The 26,465-nt window shown below is 42.1% G+C and overlaps 2 protein-coding genes across 4 annotated transcripts in view; both read right to left on the bottom strand.

The window, feature by feature from the left end:
• The window catches only part of trim44 (tripartite motif containing 44), a 466,525-nt gene that overhangs the window by 267,028 nt on the left and 173,032 nt on the right, over positions 1–26,465 (bottom strand). The window lies entirely within an intron of this gene.
• The window catches only part of ldlrad3 (low density lipoprotein receptor class A domain containing 3), a 103,091-nt gene continuing 85,976 nt past the window's right edge, over positions 9,351–26,465 (bottom strand). For both annotated transcript variants that reach the window (XM_080761261.1, XM_080761262.1), the window contains 2 exons: positions 13,943–14,351; positions 9,351–12,238 (listed from right to left, as the gene is read on the bottom strand). In XM_080761261.1, coding sequence (XP_080617387.1) covers positions 12,076–12,238; positions 13,943–14,351 — 572 coding nt within the window. In that variant the 3' untranslated portion in view covers positions 9,351–12,075. The remainder of the gene's footprint in view (positions 12,239–13,942; positions 14,352–26,465) is intronic.

The raw sequence follows: 26,465 nt of genomic DNA, 5'->3' as shown, positions 1-26,465 counted from the left end.
AAAGAAAGAAAGAAATAACTTTAAAATATGAAGCAAAATGCGATTAAAAACTCTGAGACCAGAAAAACCAATAACTTTATTAAAGCAAAGAATAGAAGAGGAGATGAAAGGTCGGGTAGAAACCGTGCATGTCCAAAACAGTTACTGGACAAAAAAAACCTGTGATACGATTATATTTATTATTAATATAATGATCTGTGTTCCAATGTTTAGTCACAAGCTCTTGTTTATACTTAAATGGTTCGATACATACAAAAATAGGTTATATTCAATAATGGATGATCTTTGCATCCTGAGCCATTTGCTACTTTAGTGTGTGACACTGTAGCATGACCAAGTAAGGAAATTAATTTACAAAACTATGGAGATACAAGGTTTCTGCCCGACAGCCAAAGATAATAAACTACGCTCACTTACCTTCACTATCAGCTATAAACAAAACACACTAACGAAGGAAGAAAATCTGCCATAATTTTCTTCCCGTTAGTGTGGACAGATCTACAGCATAGAAGGCTGTAAACAGTGTTAAGCAGGCTACATGCTACCGGACATAAGTCACATACCGTCACATCACATTTGTACAGTCCACTAGTGAAGAACTAGGGCGATAGATAGGCAAGGAGGAAGAAATAAAAAGTGTTTTTTTTTTCCTGAGACAACCAAAACAAATAACTTTATTAAAAGCAAAGAAGAGAAAGGAGACACTAGAACAGAACATACATATGTGATGTGACGTGAAAGCTTTACCCGTAAATTATGTTAAACGATAAATAAATCACATGCCTACACAAACATCATATAGCGGCATGTGATGTAGAGTGGCATTATACACAAATGATGTGAAACGATACACGGTGCGAATGACAACCTACGGTAGCCTACGGTAGCATGTAGCCCACTTACACAAGCAGCAGGAATCAAAAGGTTCATTACCAACCTCCACTGCTAACAGCACCCAGCAGCGGCAACAGCATAGAGTTTGTACCTTCAATACAGACGTCGCCCAGCTTCACGTTCTGAAATGACAGGGAAAATAGGAAACATTAGTTGTCTGCCTACAGGATGACATTTTGGAAATCATAACAGTCACTGAAAGCTGTGTCACCATCCTTTTACTGTATTAACAACAGTCACTGACAGGGCTACATGTGTCACCAATATTTTACTTTAATATAGTCTCAAAAGTGTGATTAAAGCAGCTATAAGCAATAATGTCAATTATAATGATTTTTATTTCATTCAGACAGCCAGCAATGAGTAAAACACTACCACAAATTATTTAGTCTCTGTGACACATCTAGGGGCCATAATCTGCAGTCAAAGATGTTCCTAGAAGCTTTGTCATTGGTTGAAGAAAAATAAAACCCGGTCGAAATGACTAACCAATCAGGAAGTAGACAGGCAAATCGACCAATGACAAATCTAGGAAAATCTTTGAATGCAAATTGTGGCCCCTAGATGTGTCAGAGACAAAATTGTGTTTTAGTTTTACCCATTGCTGTCTGAATACCAAAAAATAAAATTACATTTGACATGTTGCTTATAGCAGCTTTAACGATTCAACCCATTAAAGGGAGACTTCACCCCTTTTGCAAACAGAGCTTATTTCAATTATGTTTTGGAGACAAGAAACACTTTCCTGGGTTTTTTATGTGGGCAATAATTATTTTACAAAAGTGTCCATGGGCTCCATGACATGTCATGGACACTGGGCTCACTTCCTTCCTGGACTACATGTTGTCTCAGTAAGACAGCCCTCACCCTATCCACAAGGATCAGTGCACCAAAGCATTATGGGAATTGTAGTCTGGGTAGGAAGTGTCCATGACATAATGGACACTTTGAAATACTAAAGACGCATTAAAAACCTCAGTAAAGTGTTTATCTCCCAAAAATAATTAAAATAAGATTTGACACAGCCCTAGTTTCTACTACAGCCACATGCAATCCCGGTACGTACCATGGGGGGGCTTCCGTCACTCGGTTGAAGATAGCCGGTATTAATAGAGCCGCGAAGGTTGTATGGCACAATACGTCCCGATCGTCACCGTTCGCCTCGTAATCTCAGGAAGAGCGTTCGTTGACACCGTTAGAAGTTTCAGCTCAACCGAGTAGACACTCTATTACCAATACCAGCCATCTCCTGATGACCCCATCCAAGGTCACACATGACACCAAGGTCACATGATTAACCTGTAAGACACATAAAAAAACCAAACATTAGACTCTTTATCCAGATTTCATACATTGTAAAATTAATATAATAAAGGGATATTTCACTTTATTCTCTACCGAGGCCTTTTGAAAATAACAGATCTAAAAGCTCACAATGTGTCACATCACAATGCATTGTGAGCTTGTAGATCAGCCAAATGGCCAAAATATGGCTGTAGTGGTAAATGAACAATGTAGGCTAGTACGTTTAGTAATAATACAAATCTACAAAGTAACTAGTAGTTAAACATTTCCAAATAGAGTATATTTTCTACACTACACTTGAGTAAAGGTATAATGATTTAATTTCCACCACTGTTGGGAACCATGGTTTGTTTGTTTGCGATTGTTCCTTCTCTAAGGCCTCGATCATCAATGCTTTTCACATGGTTTGAGCAAACATTTGTTTGATGGCTGTGTCAGTCCCCCTCCCCTCCAGCAAACAAATGTTTGGTCAAACCGTGTGACTTCCATTGGAAAAGCATTGAGGCGGCCATTAAAAACAGACGAGACAAATGTTTCACACAAACGTATGTTCTGTGCTCTGCCTGTGTTTGATGGCCACTTCAATGCTTTGCCAATGGGAGGCACATGGTTTGACCAAACATTTGTGTTTCATGGAGGGGAGGGGGACAGAACACTACTATCAAACACAAATGTTTGGTCAAACCATGTGCCTCCCATTGGAAATGCATTGGGTCGGCCATTAAACAGACAAGACAAATGTTTTTTTTTTGTGAGATAGAGGCCCAATGCCTCATTCACACAACACATGTTCTGTGCTCTGCATGTGTTTGATGGCCACCTCAATGCTTTGCCAATGGAAGTCACATGGTTTGACCAAACATTTGTGTTTGATGGAGGGGGGCAAAGAAACACAAGTGTTTGGACAAACCATGTTCCTCCCATTGGAAAAGCTTTGAGGCAGCCATCAAACACAGACAGTGTTGTTTGTATGAAAAAGGACAAATATTCCTGACATTGTCCATTTAGTGTCACAATATACAGTCCTATAAATCCTCTAATGTCTATACAACAGTGTTCAATCCTCTAATGTTTATACAACAGTGTTCAATGATAAAACCGTGTTTCTCAAACAAACGCTCCTTACCTTGGAACAAACAGCATGGCTCCCAGACAGCAACAGCATGCAGCCTGGCTCAGTGGCTCCCAAACCAAACTGCATGCTGGGAAACAACATGGCCGCTCCTATTTAAATCCAAAGCCACGCCCACTGGATCCGGTCACCTGTTCAACTAGTCCATTCATCATTGGTCCGTTGGTCAGTGATAGGTGATTGGATCATCCACTGTTGATCATCACAGCTGTGTGCACCCCCCACACACACACACACACACACACACACACACACAGAGGTAGTCTATTAATAGTTGTGGAGAGGGATGTAGATGGAAAGTCTAGAGATATGAGTCATTTTAATTAACATTATCCTATGGAATATGCAATGAAATGTTGGTATAGCGAAGAGGGATAAGGTAACTGATATACTTCCAGTAATAAAACAATCTAATGGCCCATAATAGCCTTATATGTAACCTGGCAAATAGGGCACAGGACACAGACATATATTGGGGTTCTTTATTTCCCCAAGAAGTTGGTGTTGGTGTATCTTATTTGTGTAAAGAATGCCACAGTTTGGCAAATATGGCATGCAAGCCTGTAACAAAAAATAAACCTAAACTAAATACGGTAGTACGGCTCTATCACAAACAGTGTGAACTGTGAGGAACGGCCAACTCACACACTGAGCAAACACTGGTCCCCCAAGCTTCACCCCTTTCCAAGACAGTACAAAGACACAGAAACTCAACCAAGTTGAGTTACTAGTAGTTACCAGTTCAGCTTTCACCTCTTGTTAGTGTGGTTGCCCTAAAGGGGCAACCAGACTCTTGTATCTGTAACACTTTATTATTCCAAACTGGAGTAAGACAAAGTTTGGCGCCCTACAACAACAAGAAGTTTTGACTGTACGCACTTGAGCCATATGTCAAATTGACCGGAAAAATCGGGAATCGAGCGCTTGTACTGTGCGAAGAGAAATGTTGTATATTTTATTTGATACGAATTTATTAGTGAATTAAATTTCCCCATTGACATGAATGGGGAAATGCAAAAAAACACATTCAAGTATTTTTCCCTCTGAGACTGTAGGACTATAGTTACAAAACTTGGAGGAATATTTCCTAATTATCACTAAAATTAATTAAAAATATATTTTTTTAGGTCGGCCTCATGGTGGCGCTATAACATCCCACTTTACCTTTTGGCTCATAACTCTTGAACCGTAGGTCGTAAAATCAAAATAATTTTTCCCCTGGATTCCTTGGGTCATGACGCATCTCCCCATGACGCCATGATGGATTTTCCGCCATTTTGAATTTTGTCCAAAACACACTTTTTGCTTTTCCCCCTACAGATTTTGTCCAAATGTCACAGAAATCGGCACACGTGACCTCTGGACCCATCCGATTTTCCGACCAACTTTAGAATTTCGGTAGTGCGTATCGTTCGGCCGTAACCGTCGACCGAAGTTAGTAGGAGGGGCCTATATCACGAAAAACGCCATAAATCACGAACGGAATGTCCAATCCATCCGAAATTTGAATCGCACGTCCGGGGTGGTTCGTTCGACCGAGTTGCGAAAGCAATTCCATTTTCATCCACAGGGGGCGCCGCAAACGCGATAAATGTAACCGTCTGTCGGGAAAACATGAATTTCGGGGGTCAAATCCCCTCCGAATGACTTACACACGATCTGAGGCGTGACTCGAAACCGTAACAGGCTGGCAATATCAGCGGGAGGGGTATATATGTAAGCCACCGCGGCAACCACACTCTGCAATTTTTTTTAATTGCGACCTTTCTAGTTATTCTTGTACCTGTGGTGTGCAGGCTCCATCCATTACCTGCTGACCATCCTTTCTTTAGCCCAGCACCCAGACTGTCGATGTGCGTATTCTACATCCGCTCGAGTGATGAATTCAACACATTTTTACACTGGAGATTAAATGAACATATTTGACCCTGTAGACCCTGTAGACAGAGAGACAGACATGGAGAGCGTGCAGGCCTATATAGGCTAGGGTTGGGGGTAAGCAAACAGAGGCCCCATGGCTTGAGAAGAAGAGAAGGAAGAATTGGGGGACGGGGGAGAAAAGTTCATTGCTGAGAAACCAAGATAAGTAATGTGAAAAGATGAGGTAGTGGAATTTAGAGGGATAAAGATAGATGAAAGATGAACAGAGTAATACAATAGAATAAAGGGGTAGAGAACGAGGGTGGGCAGGGGGAATGACGACGAAGATGAGAGGGTTCAGAGATGCTATTCATGTTATCTGGTGATGTCTTATTACTTGGGCAGTGAGGGCACAGTGGCTGTATACTTACACCGCACCACACGGGTGACACACATTACATTTTCAAATTTGTAAAAGCAGTCACGTAGGCCTATCAGGCACAGTGACTCAGGGGTAGACAGTTATATATAACTCTATGATTACTCCTGGGTCACTGTGTGTGTGTGTGATAGACTTATAATTCCAAGACAGCCACCCTACCCATACACTGACACGACAACGCGTATTCAGGGCGGAGTCACCACCCCCAGGGTAAGTTGTGATTTGCTCTCGTTCACTGGAATGCAATTTGTGGCATTTCCAAAACAATATTGCGCAGAGTAGCGATTATCAAACGTATTTGCAATGCCATACGTTGAAAGATCTGTTGCCCGTGGACAAGGCACGTTACCTCCGCAAGTTAGATATTATCGGCATAGATGTTTGTCCGTATGTGATTAAGGATTGGAAAAAGTTTCATTGGCAGCCATAGAAAATTCTGCCCAGGGTAAAAAACCGGATGTGACGTTTTTGGGCGTTTCTGTCTTGTTCCGTGTCAGTGTATAGGGGGTAGAGTGGCTGTCTTGGAATTATAATCTTCCTGGTTCGATCCCCGGCTCCTCCTGGCTTTGTGTCAGTGTCCTTGAGCAAAACTCAAGTCTGAACCCATAATTGTCCCGGTGAGGAGGTTGGTGCCTTGCATGTTTGCCTCCAAGGTCGATGCTTGTGATAGGTGAATGTATTGCATTTAGTATAAAGGTGCAAAATGCACCTTTTACCATACAGTACATGAATGTGGGTTTTATCTATATTCATGCTTGATTCTGTAAAATTTTGAGCGAAAAAGAGCACATATTTGTGCATATCTGTCAAAAGGATAAAATACAAAATGCTTCAGAGCATTAAATGCATTATTTCCATTTACACACAGTTAATGTGTGTGTAAACTGATTTTGTTTGTTTGTTTTGGAGGGTGGAGCAGAGAGATGTATATGTAAATACATTTTCAACAACCAGACAAAAACGGCTAAACAACATGAGTGATGTAAATTGATTGAACCAGCTGCAAGTTGCAACTAATCTGATGATGATGGTTATAATTAGGTCCACCAGTGAAAATTTGCAATTTGAGATTTACTTTAAAATCACTTACAGCAGGATTCAGAAAATGCTTGCTGCTCAGTGTATCATGGTGCTACAGTGACATCTGGTGGTAAACAGATGGAACTTAAGGTGGTTTTCGTTTTGTAACTCACAATCAGACCAGACCAGTCTGAAGCGAGTGGTGCAACAGCACCCCCTATTGGTACTCTAAACATCCAATCCAGATAGGATATAGGTTGGGACCTAAGGTTTGACATTGCTGGTTGTACCACTCAAAAATACTAAGGAAATGGCAGGTCCACACTGTCATTGCTAATGTGTTGACAATAGGTCACGCACGCACGCACGCACAGACACACACACACACACACACACACACACACACACACACACACACACACACACACACACACACACACACACACACACACAGTTAAATTGCTTGTATTGGGGAAATTGATATGCACAGAATTATTAGCATATTGTCCAGTAGGCTATTATTTTTGACAAGCCAGATTATTCCAGCATCGATAAACTAGTAGTTCATGTGGGATGAGGAGCAGAACCTTTGTGTTCTCCTTTTAGCCTTATATGTCTGGCTGTACCACGCTGTGACCACATTTATGACTAATAAAGTATTCAATCAATCAATCAACCAATCAATCAAAGATGTCAGTCACCAGCGCAAACATGGCTATATTTGAGTTACTTGAGTATGTTACTGAAATGATATTGACCATGATGCTGACCAAGATACTGATATGATACTGATCCCAATACGCCTAAAAAAGTCATACTTTTTATACATACTGTATACATACATTAGGAGATTAGCTGTCCACAGACGGACGGACACACACGGACACAAACACACGGACGGACGGACGGAGTGCAAAACATACTCTCTCCCCATGCCTTCGGCCTGGTGGAGACAATATATTGCAGACTTTCATCAACCACCAGGGTGGTTTACCGTTGGCAGAGATGGGCAAAATACATTGAAAATGTATTTTGATACAAAATTCTAATACTGGGTCAAAAAAATCTAAAATACAAAATACAAAATACATCTTCCATCCCAGCGAAATACAAATTACAAAATACAAAAAAGTATTTCAAATACGTATTTCAAATACTGCCCATCTCTGATGGGCAAAAAACATTGAAAATGTATTTTGATACAAAATACAAATACTGGGTCAAAAAAATTATCTAAATACAAAATACATCTAATTTCTTCCATCCCAGCGAAATACAAATTACAAAATACAAAAAAGTATTTCAAATACGTATTTCAAATACATGTATTTCAAATACTGCCCATCTCTGACCGCTGGGCTAGGGTGGCTGCAGCCCGGGGGCTATTGTACATTTTGTTTAATTATGGTTAAAACATTGAGAGCTTCTGCTCTGCTGTCTGTGCCTGCTGTGTTGTGGGGTAGCTGTGGAAAGCCCTATAGCCCGCCATGCACAGCGACTAGTCTCTGTCTGTCTCTCTTTTGGGGGGCTGCATGCCTGTCTGCCTGCCTACCTGCCTCTCTCTTTTGGGTGGGCTGGGTATCCCAAAATTACAGCAAAATTAAAGCAAAATACCCAGAATTTATTTCGGCCATGCAGCTTTTCCGCGCAACTGAATCGCACCTGGCAGCCCAGGGGGGCCCTGAAGTTTTGTCTAGCCCAGGGGCCCTTGGGAGGGTAAATCCGGCCCTGGATCAGATGCATCGTCAGGATCTTCTGGACAAACCGTAACAATAACATCAACCTGTAGGAATGTACCAAACAAGAACCTGTTGGATTATTGGTCATACTGTACATTAAGAAAAAGCCAAACAGGTATTAAGACTACTAAACCCGGAATAAACGGAATTAATCGAAAAATATAAACATGCCACATACGGAATAAACGGAATGTATTGACTGTCAGTTATTGGGGCTTCAATGGAGAAAAAATTATCATTTCTTCGCTAATATCGCTAATGTTGGATGTAATCTACCAAAAAACGGCCGACATCCGCGTGATCGTGCGCCATCGCGCACAGCGCGCCGTCTCTATGTGCGTCGCTGTGAAAAATGTGATATTTTGCGATGTTTTGGGGTTGATTTGAGGTTAATATGACTTAGTTATAAAAAATATAGCATTAGCCTAGCATCCCCGGGAGTCACGGCAGTGACTGGGGTCAAACTACTGCCGGATGTGGATGTTGATGATCGTTGAACCGGAAGTGACTTCCCTAGATACGTCTATTTTTGTCAAAATCAGCATAATGGTGCATTCTCGCCATCAGGTGGAAATTTTGGAGAAGACACTAGCTTTGTCATTTTCATGAAAACGATCTATTCAAACCATCAGATCTTTCTATTAATGTTAAAATGATGAATTAAAAATAAGCCAATTTGTTACCCAAACAAAAAAATTGGGGGTGGCTGTCCAAGGGTTAACATGGCACCCAAAAGGAAAACTGGGCACAGGGAGACCCCAAAACACATGGAGGAGCACAGAGCTAAATGTCAAACAAGGGAATGACGTGGAAACAGCTGGAGAGGATGGTGCAACACTGCAAGACAGACATGGGTGGAAACAATTCATCGATGGCCTATGTTCCGAAAGGAATGCAAAGGCCTATGTCAAGTAAGCAAGTCATTATTTTGCTGCTGAAAAAAGCTAATATTTGTAAATCTTCAGAAACACAAAACAAATTTAATCTGAACTTTACTTTCAATGTACAGGATACAGAGGGGGTTGGGAGAGAGATAATGGAAAACAAGTGAAATCCTGAAATACTCTGACCTAATTGAAAATTAAAAATAATAAACAGCGTCTTCTTTAACAAATTGCTGATAGGCCCATCATGACAAAAATGTACAAACAAAAGGAACAAGCAAAGTGGTACAACTCTTGTCCTGAGAATCATTATCCAGTTCTACAGAAAGTAACATTAATTATATTTTATATCAAAAAGATAATATAGGCACAAATTGTTTGGAATTGGAACATAATTGTCATTGCTAATGGACACAGTACATCCTTGGAAAAAGGGTTAATCAGAAAATGATTATCTTTGGCTTCGATTGTTTTTTATGAGTCAGTATTATTACTGCTGGCATAGGTACAAAAACAGGCAGCTTCCAAAGCTTCCAATTACATTTCACTTACACTATCTCTTCTCAGTTTAAACTCATACAAAATCTGATGGTGCTTTTAAATACATTTCTCTCCTTTCCTTACTCCCTATGTACAATAGCAAATGGGCACCTTCAAAATGAATGAAATAATGACAGGAGAACAGTAAATTTACTGTATATAGACACTTCCTTCAGATAGGTTTCAGTCATTGAATAATACTAAATACTGTACACTAAAGTCTATCCTGAACATCACACAGAAGACCGAAGGTCACCTTATCTGTACTATAACCTCTGGAGAAACTACATCGCAAAATAAATGTAACACTGAATTAGGGTTCAGAAATGTGTATGTACGTAAAGTCACTAGTGAACTTGAACAATCTGATATGAAATACCTTTTCTCTGACTTTTTCTCTGGTGGTTCGCACAGCATGAGACCTCCAAAGGAAGGTCCCCGGCAAGGAATATGTTTTTCTTCATCAAATCTGTATACACAATTTGTCCTCAACTAAACAACGGGCAACAGAAAATGTTATTTCTGACACATCTGACTTGCCCCAATGGTTCATTTACTTATGGGAATGATACGAAAAAAGAAAAAAAACAACAACAACAAAGACGTGATGTTTACATACTGTAGTGTAGAGCTTCATGCTCAGTAACATATTGACATTTCACACGTCCAATGGTCATTTTGTCTGGGATTTAGTCACGAGGTACCAGTTTCTGACAATGAAAACAAAGGCACAAGGTATTAAAAACAATGGAGAGAAGAACTGTCCTATTAGAAATTATCTATAAAATCTGTCTACACAACCCACCTTGCTGAACATGGGGTTCAATTCTAACAAAGTTGCGTGTTTTTTACAACGAACCGATTTATCTGCTATCTTTTTTCATGTACACAAAACTGAAATGACAAATCCTTATTGAGTAGTAATGATCCAGCTATAGTAGAACATCTCTAATACTTGAATGATACTGACACTTAATGTCTGAGTAATATGAAATCTAATTTAAAACTACAGTCTACAGGACTGATAGAAATTAAGGCATTTTGTCAGCATGAATTTAGTTCCATCTTAACTAATTATTGAAAGCAAGGCACCTCCATTTTATTTTGCTACAATCCTCAAAATAGGTACAATGTAGCTGTAAACTAAAAAAAACACAAAAAAAAGATTTTGTCTAGCATTTAGTTAGTTTGTTTTTACGCCATTAAGAGATGAATCAAGGAACAATGTAGATCTATTATGATCAGGGGTGCACATAACGCTTTGGGGCTAGTTCTCAGAGGAGCACCTGGAGATGTTGCTTGGTGCGCACGGCGGGGGTGGTCTCTACTCCACCCAGCATTAGAGGCACATGAACTCTGATAAAATGAACTACTCGCCCAACGCCGCAGAGGTTTCATGTTTAACGCAATTCCAAAGTGACAGATACATGGTTTTCATATCGTAAATATATGAACTTTGGCTAAAAGCTTGTGTTTAATCCATGTGGATTCTTGTTTACTTGGTTAGACTAGCGCTCCGAACGGCTTGGTTACTTACAACCTATACAGACTTCCTCTTCCTCTTCAAAATAAGAGCCACTTGTAATGATTAGTCAACGCTAGTTTTATTTCTAAGTCTACTTACAGGACGTAGATAGACATTTGTAGTATGTGACACACAAGCTCATAATGGGGCTTGCTTCTTGGACATTTTGATGACTGCCTGGCTGTAATGCAGTGGAATGTTGTGTCAGGATTCTCTGGTCCCAGCGGCCCCGGCTCTTGATATGCAAAATCGCCGCCATGCTTTGATCTGCCGCGCGGCATGCGTTTTGACGACGCATGCGCACTGGCGCTCCAGTTATGTGCACCCCTGTTTATAGGATACATGTGACAGTTTACGCTCAACGCGGTTTCTTCTTTGGGGATACAGGTGCTGGCCCACGCAGCTGATACTGTGCATTGTGTTTGTGTGAGGAGAGCACATTCTGGTGTTGTACAGCTATATCTCCAGCAGAGGTCACCACCAGCATACAATATCTGTTCATGAGGGTGAGGGCTGCACATTTCAGTCATGCTCCTCATTCAGCGAATAGTGTAGGAGGCAAGAATAGGGTACTGTCCTGTCTCTCAGTCCCTGCTGACTACCTACAGCAGGCGGATACTCTGGGCTCTCCCCGGGGGGGCCAACAACCTCACCTCCAGTCTCCTGTGGCCTGGTCCTTTCAGTCCAACAGTCATACTCCAGCTCTTATGTACAAACAGACATGGAGAGAGCCACTACAGCTGCTGGGACTCTTCTCTCCGGGGAAGGGCTGAGGCCACAGTTCTGGGTGCGGGGTGTGCTGTGGGCACTGCTTCGTACTGGGGCAGCTCGCCTTCGGATGGCAGCTCTCCGTCTTGGAGGTAAGGAGGGGGAGGAAGGTCGAACCAGGGAGGTCGGCTGAGAAGGATGAAGCATAAGAGTAGATGCCATGTTCAGAAGGATGTTTCTGTTTCATAATTTCATAGAGACATTGATTCATACTTTTATCATAGTACATTTATCATATTACATTGTGTTACTTATTATCATAAACTATTCTTCTGGAGACACATTTATGTGCAGCTGTAGTATATTCTATTCTTTTAAGATTATGCAAGCCCAACTCATTTTACAATTCAAAAGCTATCAATTCACAGCTGTTAAGGCTGACACGCACACAACCTTTTATTTTTTTATGAAATCAGCTCATACTGGCATGACATTTTGACTGTTTGACAAGAGGACAATAGGCTTATTGTTTTGGTTTCTGAGCACTCCGCGTTGTATGATAAACGACCAAAACTAAACAATATGCACGTCTCCTCGCTATTTTCCCAACAGTGTTTATTACAAGTCGAAAATTGCTGGCAATTGGTGAAAGAATTGCCAGTGGTCAATATCTGCACAATCAAAAGAGAATTGTAATTATAAGGAACGTGACCTGGTGAATCACTGGAACTGTTCACTCGCCATTTTGGAAGGGTACGTACGTACGTATGTGCCATAACATTTTTATTTTCCCAGGGAAAGACTGATTTCTTCAAGAAGACGCACGCACTCTTTATCTGCCTAAAACGACCTTGGGAGAGTTTTAATTAAAATGACAGATCGCCTGCCCTAGGACGACTTCGGATGAGTTATTAGGTTATTATTAGGCATGTAACGATACACTCAACTCACGATACGTATCACGATATGAGGTTCACGATACGATTTTTCCAGACAAATGACAGAAAAATCTTTTTTTTTAATGATTTATCTTCCCCCCCAAGCTTTTTTCACAATTTTTATTTAACTACATTGCAAAACTAGCATTACTTTTCATGTAAAATTACTTAATTTCTGTGCAACAACTGTAAACATGCTTTCATGTTTAAACCTAGCTCGAGTTAACATTTCTTCTTTTCTTTGAAGGCATCTTAAGGATAGATGTAGACCTATTTGACAGTGCAGAAACATAATTGCCTGTCACAGACACACACAGCTCCCCTCTGCAGGCCTCTACTACTGAAAGTGTCTGCATGGAGTCTGTCTCATTTCTCTCCAAAAGCATGTGAATATGATGGAATATGATTACAGCTCACATTTCATATCACACACTAGCCCCACCCCCCCCTCCCCTTTTTTTTCTTCTTTTTTATCGATATAAAATAAAAGACGATACAAATCGCCGGGATATAATATCGATATATATCGATATACGATAGTTTTTTTTTTTTTTTTTTTTTTTATTCTTTATATATGTTTATTGGTAGCAGGTTTCAACAATTTAAGTTTAGTTTGAACATACCATTTCTTTCCATTTTCTCCCTCACCCCATCCCTCCCCCCACAGTTATCGTCATCATTAAAACAATATAAAAAAATTACAATAATAATTGAGTACAGACATACAACAACAAAAAAGTCCAGTCCAATCAAACATGCATATTTGACCAAGTGTAAACAGTAGGACACAAAAAAAGTGTTTTGATGGTCGCTCCATTGACTCCTGTAACTTACGGAGTCAAAGTGTTAAGTTGTCTGTCAAATGACACCCCCTCCAAACAAACAAACAAGCAAACAAAACGCAATGCACTCGGTGTGCAGAGGCCTTTACGAGCATCATCCCTCTCCAGCTCACCTTACATCCAGAACGGCCTGCGAGTACGACGGCGGTGAGTCCATGGACAGCCCGGAGGGATACAGTGCCCCGGACAGCAGCTGCAGCCCGGGTGGACCAGCGGCGCTGTACTGGGCCACGTTGGGGGGCGAGCCGGGGGAGAGGCCCGGACCACCCGCATGGACGTGGCCCCTGTCCAGGATCACCAGGCGGGACAGCAGTAAGGGCTGGTGGTGGTGGTGGTGGTGATGGGAGCCCCCCCGCACGCCCCTGGGCAGCAGCACGCTGCGCTTCCTCTGGTGATGCAGCACCAGCGCCAACAGCGCCACCACCAGGACGAAGATGACGGCACTGCCGATGACGGCGTAGGTGATGCTGGGGTAGTAGCGCAGGCGGTAGTCCAACGTCACGAAATCCTGACCGGGAGATTCTGAGGGAGGGAGGGAGTGACACGAGTTAAAAACATACTCACACGAAGCCTAGCACGTTATAATAGGCCAACATACCCCTGGCAGACCTATAGCCTACGCCCTACGGTATACCCCTGGCAGACCCCTGGCAAATTGGCCCCCTTGTGGCCCCTGCTGTGTCAGCTCTGGATACAGATTAAACAAGTGGAATTGTACGGTATGTGATGACAAAAAGAAATGAGCAGACAAAATTGGAACTGGAACACTATAAAAATTAAGCTGATAAATGGCTAAAAATGTTAACTGAACGTACCTGGGTAATTGAGTTAGTCAATTGAAAGTCATGTGCATTTTAATTTAGTTTGCAAAATAATCTTTTCACATTTCACATCTAGATGTGTGTATAAATGGGTGAATGTAATACACAATCTACGTGAAGCGCCTTGGATAAAGGTGCTACATAAATGCCCCATATTTACCATAACACAAGTAACACATTTCTAGTACGGTAGTATGAAATGTAATCCAATGGCTTGCTCAATCAAACATAAAATAAGTAAGTACCGTTAAGTACATGTAAACAAACCACAGTGTGCTTTGGAAAATGGTCTGCAGTAATGTATACCATGACTGAGTCAGAGTCAACCGAGTCAATATGCCGGTGCTAGGATTGTACCAGATGGGAGAAGAGTGTTAGGGACGGGTAAGGGAAGGGACACAGCGGGGAGGCGAGCGAGCAGGTACGGATGGACATGAATACGAAGTTGTTTTCGTGTTCATTATGTTGTAATTCTGAGTGACTTAATAGAGATGGGCCTGCTCCAGAGTCTGTAATGATCACCACAGCAGTTAAGAGACTTCTATGATACGGGCACAACAAAAGCAGCAGTATATGAAGTGAGCTGGCAAGAATCCTGTGATACTCAGACGTTGGGAGGGATTCGGGACGGACGGGGAGAGAGCGAGAAAGAAAGAGAGAGAAATGTGTTGAGAGTGAGTACTGTAACTCTCAGGGGAGGCAACAAGCGTATGGCAGTTTTGCATAAAAGAACAGAGTTGCTTGGCATTGCATATGAGAGCAGACAGTAACGCCTGGGAGGAATTGAGATTTGTTTTTCTGTGAGGGGTGAGGGGGGGTCAGCCTGCGAAACACAGTGTTATACACCGCATGAAAGCTGTGGTCGGCAGTTAAGACAACCAGATCAGCCAACCTCGCAAACTGAAATGAGGTATGGGAGCGCTGTAATGCTATGGAGCTCTGCGCCTTATTATTCCAGATGAGGAGAGGGAATAGCACTTAAGAGTTTCCACCGACTGATTTCAATCAGCGTGTTGGGAGGATTGAGACTCATAGAGCTGCTTAGTGGTAGACAGCGCTATTGCTCTGAGGTGGTCTCTAACGTTAAGGATACAAGGAATCCTTACTACACAGCACAGCAGTGTGGATATTCAGGGAGTAGACGTAAAAAGTAAAAAACATAGCATTGGATGCATGTGGTTGCCCTGCTAGTTTATTAGGTCGGTGTGGATTCTTTAGTCTAATAAGCATGCCAAGTTTGTCAACCTGCCCTTTGAATATCTTGAGAACCAACCGTTCATCTGATCAATCTCTCATTTGGCGGGTGTATTACCGAGGTCCCACAGGAGTACAGAACGTTCTGAACAGGCAGTGAGTGCACTCAGAACAAATGTGAGTCGTATGCATGCCTGCCTCTCCTGGCTTTACAGTTGAGAATAGGTTATCTTTTAATACTCTTGTGTTGTTCAAAACAGTCATGTAGTAAAACTCCTTTTCATAAATTCACAGATTCTTTTTAGTAATACTGTGCATGATCATGACACTAGAGGTTCCAGTAATGGGCAGCTTGTGTTACCTCGCCCAAAATATACATTTCTAAAGAGATAATTTATTCATAGATCATTGTCACTTTGGAATAAAACTGCCTCGAAACCTCTGTTGCATTTACAGTAAATTAACGTTTAAAAAGCATTTGATACAGTGAAGTGTGAAGCAATTTTTATTTTTATTTTATCCAAACTAATGTAAGTTGAATACTGACTTTTTAACAAATGTGTATTTGTAATTGTATGTCTACTGTAATGTTTATTCTTATGTGGACCCCAGGAAGACTAGCTGGTTGCTATGGCACCAGCTAATGGGAATAAAAATCTAATCAAATCAAACCATATGAACCCTAGGGACAAACATGTGGCAAAAGTAGCAGATCCACCAGCTCACTATGAGATCTGCTAAGAGATTTGGTGCGGAGGGAAATACTAGCTAAATACTAACAAACCACTCTTGAGGGACACAATTAATATTTTATCCTAATTAACAACCACACACATGTGTGGTACTGTACAAGTATACATGCACAAGGATATAACCCACAGGGTGTGCCGAACATCTCAACATACAGGTTATAACAATAACCCTTGAACACCCACATATGTGATGATTAAATACCACAAAACCACAGCGGGTGGATCTTTTTTGGGCTCCTCAGATGCATTCCAATCCAACGGCTTTACAGCCACTTGGGAGGATTCCGTGTTTGTTTTTGTTTGTTTGATTTCACCCACATGTACAAGCTACATTCACAGGACACAATATAACAGTATGATGACCAACAATGTGACTGAACTGCAGGATACAGACTTTATGCTGCGAGGAGGCTATTCAAATATGCATGTAGCAATCGCATGTTAAAAAACACAACAACACATACACAGTGTACAGGCAATGTTGCCTTCAGGGCACAGACGCACTGTAGAACATCACTGAAACAATGTGATATGTTTCTTCTCGCTTGACCTTAACCACTGTGATTATCTTCCCCATCGTACAGTGTACCTGACTGTTCCAGCACTGTTCCAGTATTGGAGATATCCTAAAAATTGTAAACAGCTCTCTACAACCAGGCGTCTTTCCAGACTCACTGAAGACTGCTGTAGTTAGGCCCCTACTCAAGAAACACAAGGGTGAACAAGAGAGAAACACAGGGTGATAATTGCCACTGCATCTATTCCTAAGGGCTGGGGCAGCACCTGTCAGCAGGGAGTGTTGGGCAGGAGGAGTTGGACGACAGCTCTACGTCCTCCCGGTGAGGGCTCCTCACTGGAAGGTGAGTCAGTAGCATACAACAGCAGTAACAACACAGAAATGTGTGTGGGGAGGAATTCATTGGCATAATGACAAACTTGGGGACAATGTAGCCCCGATACGTTCCCTCAGTCCCTATACGTTCATTCTGTAGCTCCGAGATGAGGTCACACGGAGATCCCCTCCCACTGCGTTTCAGAAACGCTGCATGGTTTCCACAACTTACGCTGCTTACCCTTTTCTGCACATCGTATCCAAAAAGTAGGAACGGCCAAGAAAATCCAAGTTGCGGCATGAAACGAGCGTTTAAAATGCTTGTTTAGTCAGCCGCTTCAATGTTTTTCAAGGAAGTTGAAAAGCTTTAGCGCCTCCCTGGCGCCTCCCCTGGTCGAATGTGGAATTATATTTTCCAAACTGACTTCAGTTCAGTCAACATGCACACGCACAACATCCTTGATAAACACGGAAGCGGCTGACTAACTAAGCGATTTAAACGTTTCATGCCACAACTTGGATTTTCTTGGCCGTTCCGAAAATAAATTTAGTTTAGCTCATTATCGGACCTTCACTTTTTGGATACAATCTGCAGAAAAGGGTAGCGCTGCTAAAAGTTAATTATCTACTCTAAATAAAAAAAGAATCACACTCGTGTCATACATCAGCATACATCAACACATTCCGTGCTCAACCAATAAAATCATCACATTCCGTAGTACACACAGACACACAAAGCTGGGCATAGGAGGAGCTAGCGCCCCTCAAATATAAAAAAGTAGAGGTAGTAAAGAATATAGCAGATCTACAAGGCAAAGATCTACAAGGTATTTTGAGTCTTGAGCTACAAAGTTGGGGACAGATCATCAGAACAAGCACCGTTGCACATGGCCTGCTAACGTGTTCGTCTGTAGTCCAGAGGCCCTGTACCTTAATTAAACCTCATCTAATGCAGAAGCTGCACTCCCAAATGAGGCACCAGGCAATAAAAAACACCCCATCCCACCAGCGTCCCCTTAACCACCATTAGTTCAAATGGACCGGGTCCTCTAACGCAGCCAATTAATTATGAACTGGCCTCTGTGCAGAGGAAAGCCAAACAAAGAGGAATTATTTCCATAATTATTTCAGTAAAAAAAAAGAAAGGCACACAAATAAAGAGATCCCAGTGCTGATGCCCTGGCTGTTAGGTCTTAGTACAGCAACACAAACACACACACACGCATACACGCACGCACGCACGCACACATGCGCACGCACATGCACACACACACACACACACACACACACACACATGCGCACGCACATGCACACACACATGCGCACGCACATGCACACACACACACGCACGCACGTACACAAAGGAAACTCACAATGCTGAGACATTCTCATTCACAACGGGAGGCTATTCGGTACATTAGTGATAGAGCCCTTCAGGGCTACTTTAAATCATACTGTACCGTCCTCCGCAGAGAGGGAAGAGAGGAGGGAGGAGAGGTTGAAACCGGTGAAGGAAAGGAGAGGTCTCACTCATTCGTTGCTGTGTGTGTGCGTGTGGGCGTGTGGGCGCTCTGTTTACTGGGTCCTTAACAGTATATGTGCAATCTGCATAGTAATAGGATAAAGGGCATAAAATACTCATCGTGTTAATCTACCTTGAAGCGTACCATCCGGAAAGGATGCATTTTTCACACTCCCAGAGTCAATAAATATGCACAATATGCACTATGTGGATGAACAGAGTCATATATACAGTACACACAACACACGCATGCAATGCATGCCCGGCCACTCCCATGCATGTCCATACATCAATAACCTCCTTGGAGGCGCTGCCGCAATGACACTTCTGGCAAGGCTCTCCTGTGTTCTGTTCTTGGAGCTCATAAAGCTTCCCCCATCTGGAGGTTCAAGGGGCCAAGGTGCTGCCGCTCAGCCAGGCCACTTTAATCACATCCGAGTGCCTGGAACCCCCCCCCCCCCCAAAGCCATGCGCTTTGTCCCGCCTGCCACTCACCCATCTCTCATTCACTCCTCCCCCCCCCCCAACTCTCTCCTCTCCTCTATTCAGTCATTTAACGGCACAGAGGTGACATGTACTGTACCCGCAGGGGGCCTCATGATGAGGTACACGTACATCGGCCACGCTAAACCAGCCTTAGACACATAACGGAATGGAATGGAATTTACGTCATGTGTGGACGAGCAAATCGGCACCTACACATATCATATCATCATCATCAGTCTATAAGAAACACCGCCATATCTCCTCACTGCCTGCACCAATCACTCCCAATTTCCACACAGGCATTGCCCATAATAATATGGAGGTCTTAATGAAGCCCTTTTTCCAATTTAACAAATTATAAATTTGGGTGCGAAAACGCACCCAGGGCGCAGTACCCCCCGCGGCCACAAGGGGGGTGGGGCAATATCTCACAACGGTAAGGGCTAGTAGATTAAATTCCCATTGACAATGAATGGAGAATTTACGTCATATGTAGACGAGCAAATCGGCTATTTTTGTCCAACACAAAAATAAAATTCCCATTGACAATGAATGGATGATGTACGATGATAAGAGCGCCCCTCACTTCACACTGGTGTGATTTGTTTTTGTTTTTGACCAGCAGTGGTTCCCTATGGAGACACAAAGGAGACTCTTTATGTCTCCAATAGGGAACAACTGCTGGTCATAAAATTATTGGCTTAGGAATGCGAGGGTGAAAATAGGGACAATTGTATAATGCTATGTGATCTGCAACATCATGTTTGCTATTTCTTATTTTTATTATTATTATTTGTATTATTATTATTTGTTTGCCTGACATTTTATTCAGGATAGAGGCAATAATTTTATTGCTTTGCACACCTAGTGACTGCACCTTTCAACAGAACAGAACACGATAAAGGACAAGGATAAAGAACGATAAGCGCTCAAGAAGGTTTGTTTTAATTGCTGAGAAAACCAGTAGGTTACATCATGGAAGTGAATGTTGAAAACCAGTAGGTTACATCATGGAAGTGAATGTTGAAAACCAGTAGGCTACATCATGGAAGTGAATGTTGAAAACCAGTAGGTTACATCATGGAAGTGAATGTTGAAAACCAGTAGGCTACATCATGGAAGTGAATGTTGAAAACCAGTAGGTTACATCATGGAAGTGAATGTTGAAAACCAGTAGGCTACATAATGGAAGTGAATGTTGAAAACCAGCAGGCTACATAATGGAAGTGAATGTTGAAAACCAGCAGGCTACATAATGCTACATAGGCTACATAATTGCTGAGAAAACCAGTAGGTTACATCATGGAAGTGAATGTTGAAAACCAGTAGGTTACATCATGGAAGTGAATGTTGAAAACCAGTAGGTTACATCATGGAAGTGAATGTTGAAAACCAGCAGGCTACATAATGGAAGTGAATGTTGAAAACCAGCAGGCTACATAATGGAAGTGAATGTTGAAAACCAGCAGGCTACATAATGGAAGTGAATGTTGAAAAACGGGATATTTCAGTGTTTTAGTTTTCAGTGGTCACCATAAACAAAAGCCATATCCGCTACACCTAAAACCACAAGTGCCTTAAAAAAAAATCAAAAATTCCCTGAATGTTTTGTTTGGTATCCATTGTCACCCATTCTTCAACTTTTCATTTAAAACCTCAGGATTGTGTCAAGGGAGAGCCATTTCGCCGCAGAGTTCCAACAAAACAAAATATCTTAAATGAAACAGTCATCCATTTGTCCATTTGTAACCCATACAAAGTAACCCAAAGGAATCTAATGGGTCCATTTGGTTACATGTTGTATACATGCAGGAGGATGCTGGTGTGGAGGTGGGAGTTTGCAGAAGAATGAAGCCTATGGATTTATTTGGGAAATACTCATTGCCTAGCTCACACTTTTCCAATGGAATGATACTGTGTGTGTGTGTGTGTGTGTGTGTGTGTGTGTGTGTGTGTGTGTGTGTGTGTGTGTGTGTGTGTGTGTGTGTGTGTGTGTGTGTGTGTGCATGTTCGTGCGTGAAACTGACCGACACGGCCAGTTAAGACTGATATGATGTTAGGGGACTTACGTGGCCGGTTAAGAAGGTTAGGTTTCTGGTTTCTCTTTTCTTTTCTTTTTTATGTATTTTTCTTACGAATTGTCCTTCTTCAGGCAAGAGATTATTGGAAGAATGAGTCTGTTACAATCTGCCCACCAGGGTTACAGTTAGTAATAGAATGAGTCTGTTACAATCTGCCCACCAGGGTTACAGTTAGTAATAGAATGAGTCTGTTACAATCTGCCCACCAGGGTTACAGTTAGTAATAGTCTGTTACAATCTGCCCACCAGGGTTACAGTTAGTAATAGTCTGTTACAATCTGCCCACCAGGGTTACAGTTAGTAATAGAATGAGTCTGTTACAATCTGCCCACCAGGGTTACAGTTAGTAATAGAATGAGTGTGTTACAATCTGCCCACCAGGGTTACAGTTAGTAATATAATGAGTCTGTTACAATCTGCCCACCAGGGTTACAGTTAGTAATAGAATGAGTCTGTTACAATCTGCCCACCAGGGTTACAGTTAGTAATAGAATGAGTCTGTTACAATCTGCCCACCAGGGTTACAGTTAGTAATAGAATGAGTCTGTTACAATCTGCCCACCAGGGTTACAGTTAGTAATAGAATGAGTCTGTTACAATCTGCCCACCAGGGTTACAGTTAGTAATAGAATGAGTCTGTTACAATCTGCCCACCAGGGTTACAGTTAGTAATAGAATGAGTCTGTTACAATCTGCCCACCAGGGTTACAGTTAGTAATAGAATGAGTCTGTTACAATCTGCCCACCAGGGTTACAGTTAGTAATAGAATGAGTCTGTTACAATCTGCCCACCAGGGTTACAGTTAGTAATAGTCTGTTACAATCTGCCCACCAGGGTTACAGTTAGTAATAGTCTGTTACAATCTGCCCACCAGGGTTACAGTTAGTAATAGTCTGTTACAATCTGCCCACCAGGGTTACAGTTAGTAATAGTCTGTTACAATCTGCCCACCAGGGTTACAGTTAGTAATAGTCAGACAACGCGACCAACACCACGTCGGTCAATGGCTGACAACAATCAATACGGTGGAAATACTAGCTGGGATTGAACTTGTAATGATTTGGCTTTTGGTGACGTTTGAAATATGGTATGGGTATAAGGTTTTCAAAAAGCTGTGGAAACGAGTTGGACGCGCCCCCTGTTTGCACTCAAATATTAGATAGCTATAGGTATGGTTGAAAAAATAATTGATAAAAGCATACTAAAGTTTTAGGAAAAACTAACAACTAGAAAGGCATCGTTTTCAAGATGGCGTCCACGATGGCTGCCGGAAGCTAAAATGCCTATAAACTGGGATTTAATGTAAATAATCATAACAATTATGCACGTGGTAAATACTTTTTTAATTTTGCCATGGTGTTAGGAATGGGCATAAGGTTTTCAAAAACCATCGCAAACTAATTTGGCTCACCCCCTAGTGGTCAGTTTGCAAGGAAACCAATATTAGATATATCAGTATAATGGTTGAAACACCAAATAATTTATAGAAGAAATATTTCAATGGATTCTGTTACTTTTGGCTATCTAATATTTGAGTCAGTGCAAACAGACCACTAGGGGGCGTGCCCAACTCGTTTGAAAACCTTATACCCAAAATTCAAACTGGTCACCAAAAGTCAAATCTTGGTGATTTCTTACGAGTTCATCCCCAGCTATACTGGCTGCATTGGCATATATCTAATGTGCGGCTGAGCATAGACATGGTAGCGCCCCGCCTGCCTCTGATTGGCCTACCGACACTGCCCGTCTTGACTGTCCTCTCGACAGAATGCAGCCTTGTAAATAACTTGTACGTTTATTTTTGTAGAAGAGCCAAACTAATATTGTTTATGCCGTTTGCTTTGATTGAATAATTGATTGAATACACGTGCACGATGATGATTTGGGTGTGTACTTCTAAATAAAGTGTTAGTCGTGTATTAATCTAATTGTAGTACCTACGGCGTACATGTTCAATCAATTATTCAATCAAAGCAAACGGCATAAACAATATTAGTTTGCCTCTTCTACAAAAATAAAACGTACAACTTACAGGCAGTTCTCTTGTATCATACCGATACCGTATACTTGTATTATTTTCTACCACCTCGCAGCAGAGATCAGACTATCCAGCATAGCTATCTATATCCACCTCAGTGGACAGTCAAGACAGGCAGTGTCGGTAGGCCAATCAGAGGCAGGCGGGGCGTTACCATGTCTATGCTCAGACGCACAATAGACATACGCGCTGCATTGCATGGTGTTGATAAGGATTGATTAAATCATCTGATAGCATCCAAGCAAGGAGTCCAACCCCCCCCCCCTCCCCCTAACCTAGAGAACAGAGTTCATCTTAGGGAACTGGAGCACAAGTCGGTCCTAGGAACATATAGGAGTCCAACGGTGTAGGATAAATGAAGAGGTATAGTAGAATGGATTTCAGAGACGGAGAGAGTGATGGGCACCATAACTATCAATAATATCAGTGATCAATCTAAGAGCAGAGCGGCCATGCCATCCAGACATTTATGGATGGGAGTGGCTGCGTGTCTATAAATTATATCACAATCATCTAAAATGGAGAGAGAGAATAGTCTCCTCATCTCCTCTCCTCCTTTAATTCATTTCCCTTTATCACTCTCTCTCTCTCTCTCTCTCTCTTTTCCAGCCTCTACAGTTTATGCCCCCTTCTTCTTTTTTGTTTTGCCGTTTTATTATCTCCTGCCTGCTGCATCCATCTCATTACCTGTGTTCGAACAGAGAGAATTATGGAGTGACCTCTACCCCCATAAGATGTCACACAGAGAGCGATAGGAAAGAGATGGAGACCAGAGCAGAGGAGAGTGATGGAGAGAAAGTGGTCGAGAGAGATGAAGACAAATGAAAAGGTTGGGTAGAGGACGGGAGATAAACAAACAACGCTAGCTCCGACTCAAACATTTGTGACATTTGGAATTCTATTTGTCCCACAACCACGCTTTTACAAGCATGTCAACTTCACACACACTCACACACACATATCTCCCAAAGTGACAGAGGAACAGGGGCCACTTAAGAAGTCATTACACCTGCTCTGGCAAGCCTCACATCTCCAGCAACACAAGTATACTGTCAGAGAGAGAGAGAGAGAGAGAGAGAGAGAGAGAGAGAGAGAGAGAGAGAGAGAGAGAGAGAGAGAGAGAGTGTTGTTTTCCTCCACATTTCTAAAGTTAAATCTGGTGACTTGCTTTGGTGTTTTCTTTATCTTCTCTGACATTCACTTTCAGGTGAAATTGGAAGTACTAAGACAGAGCACACAAAGGAAAAGCACAGAGTGAATGCAGGGGCAACAGAGGCCTGACTCACTTATTTGAACCTTAAAGTATAATACATTACCGGTAATTTAGCCAAAAAGCCTTACTTTGTCGCAAAGAATGCGACACGTTGCGGCATAACCTTCTGCTTGAAAATGTTATTTTCAGCGTGCGACACAGTCGTCGGTACAACTATAAATAAGGCTTAAAGGAAGGGAAGCCGTTCTCCCAGGAGGACCTTTCAAGTCTGATGGCGTGAAATTTGAATAAACCGCAATCACAGACACCATCAGTCAGACAGATACTCTCTGCGAGTAAAGCCAACTGTTTTTCAGAGCAACTCTTTGTGTGTGTGTGTGTGTGTGTGTGTATGTGTGTGTGTGTGTGTGTGTGTGTGTGTGTGTGTGTGTGTGTGTATTTTATTTATACACAGCTTCTCAAAGTCGGAACCTTTTACTATGGAAAGGCAGCAAGCCACGGCACTAGGTGGTGAGAAAGATGAGATGGAAAAAAGGCTGAGCAACGGAGCTGTCACAGCACATTATGCAAGCGCTGTGGAATCCTCCGTAACAAACGCCCTCTGAAAAAGAAACACTGCATCCGCATTATAGCACAGTACTACGAAACTAAAGTGGATATAGACAGCAAAACTCCTTACGAGCTGATAGCAAATGAAATGAAAACACCATTGAGAGAATAGGAGAATGAGACAGAACACTGGTGTACAGTATGCGCACTCAGACGCACGCGCACGCATGCACACACCCACGTTGTATGCAGTTATTGAAGCAAGCTGAGGGGCAATGTTACAACATAATAGGCTATTGAGCATGCACCGGTTACAAGCAGCACTGAACGCCTCCTTTGTCTGCCTTTAATCAAGGCAGGAGACATCAACAGTAGACATGCCCACATGGTTGCTGGGATACGGGAGAACTATTGGGATTTTTTTGTATTTTATTTATGGAGAACATTCCTCTATACTGATTGGACACTTGCCACTGAATATGCTAATTGTTGAGTCATGGCAGACTGCCTGAATTGGAGGAAATTAGGAAAAAAGCCACATTGAGGGAAAAATTACATTAATTGCCACACTTAAAAGGGCTCCGAACAAAGGGAATTGAGAAATTGTCCCCCATGCCATGGCACATTCCATAGGGAGAAGATAGCGGTCTCGGAAATGTGCCATACTTTTCCCTTCACTGTGGCGACTCATTTCGATTTAAAAAAGTAATCTTTTTTTTTCCATCTTTTTCCTTTAAGCGAGAGACAGAGGTAAAAAGTAATCATCCCTCGGCTCCTGCATTCCAGGGTGTGCTGCCATGTGCAGCCTGTCTGCTGCTGGCTGGCGTTTAGCAGATAGGGACGGCCTCATCACAGCCTCCCATCATTCCAGAGCTGCAGTGTCTGGACAATAATTACAGGTGTGGGTACTGTACGTACGGCTGCTTCATCTGACAGCACTGTTGCCGTGGACTGGTTACGCCACAACAACAGAGTAACGACACAAGGCGTAGAGTCGCCTACAGACCTCGCTAGCTCACGGCTCAACTAGGCTGCAACTTCTGATACTTTTTTTATAACGATTAACCTTTACTTTTTTTTGATTCATTGAATAATAACACCTTGAATTTTCACCTGTGATGTACAGTATATGCCCTATGTGTACTAC

This window comes from Protomyctophum bolini, assembly GCF_963924005.1.
Source record: "Protomyctophum bolini genome assembly, chromosome: 4".
NCBI lineage: Eukaryota > Metazoa > Chordata > Actinopteri > Myctophiformes > Myctophidae > Protomyctophum > Protomyctophum bolini.
This window is presented reverse-complemented; position numbering and strand designations above follow the sequence as displayed.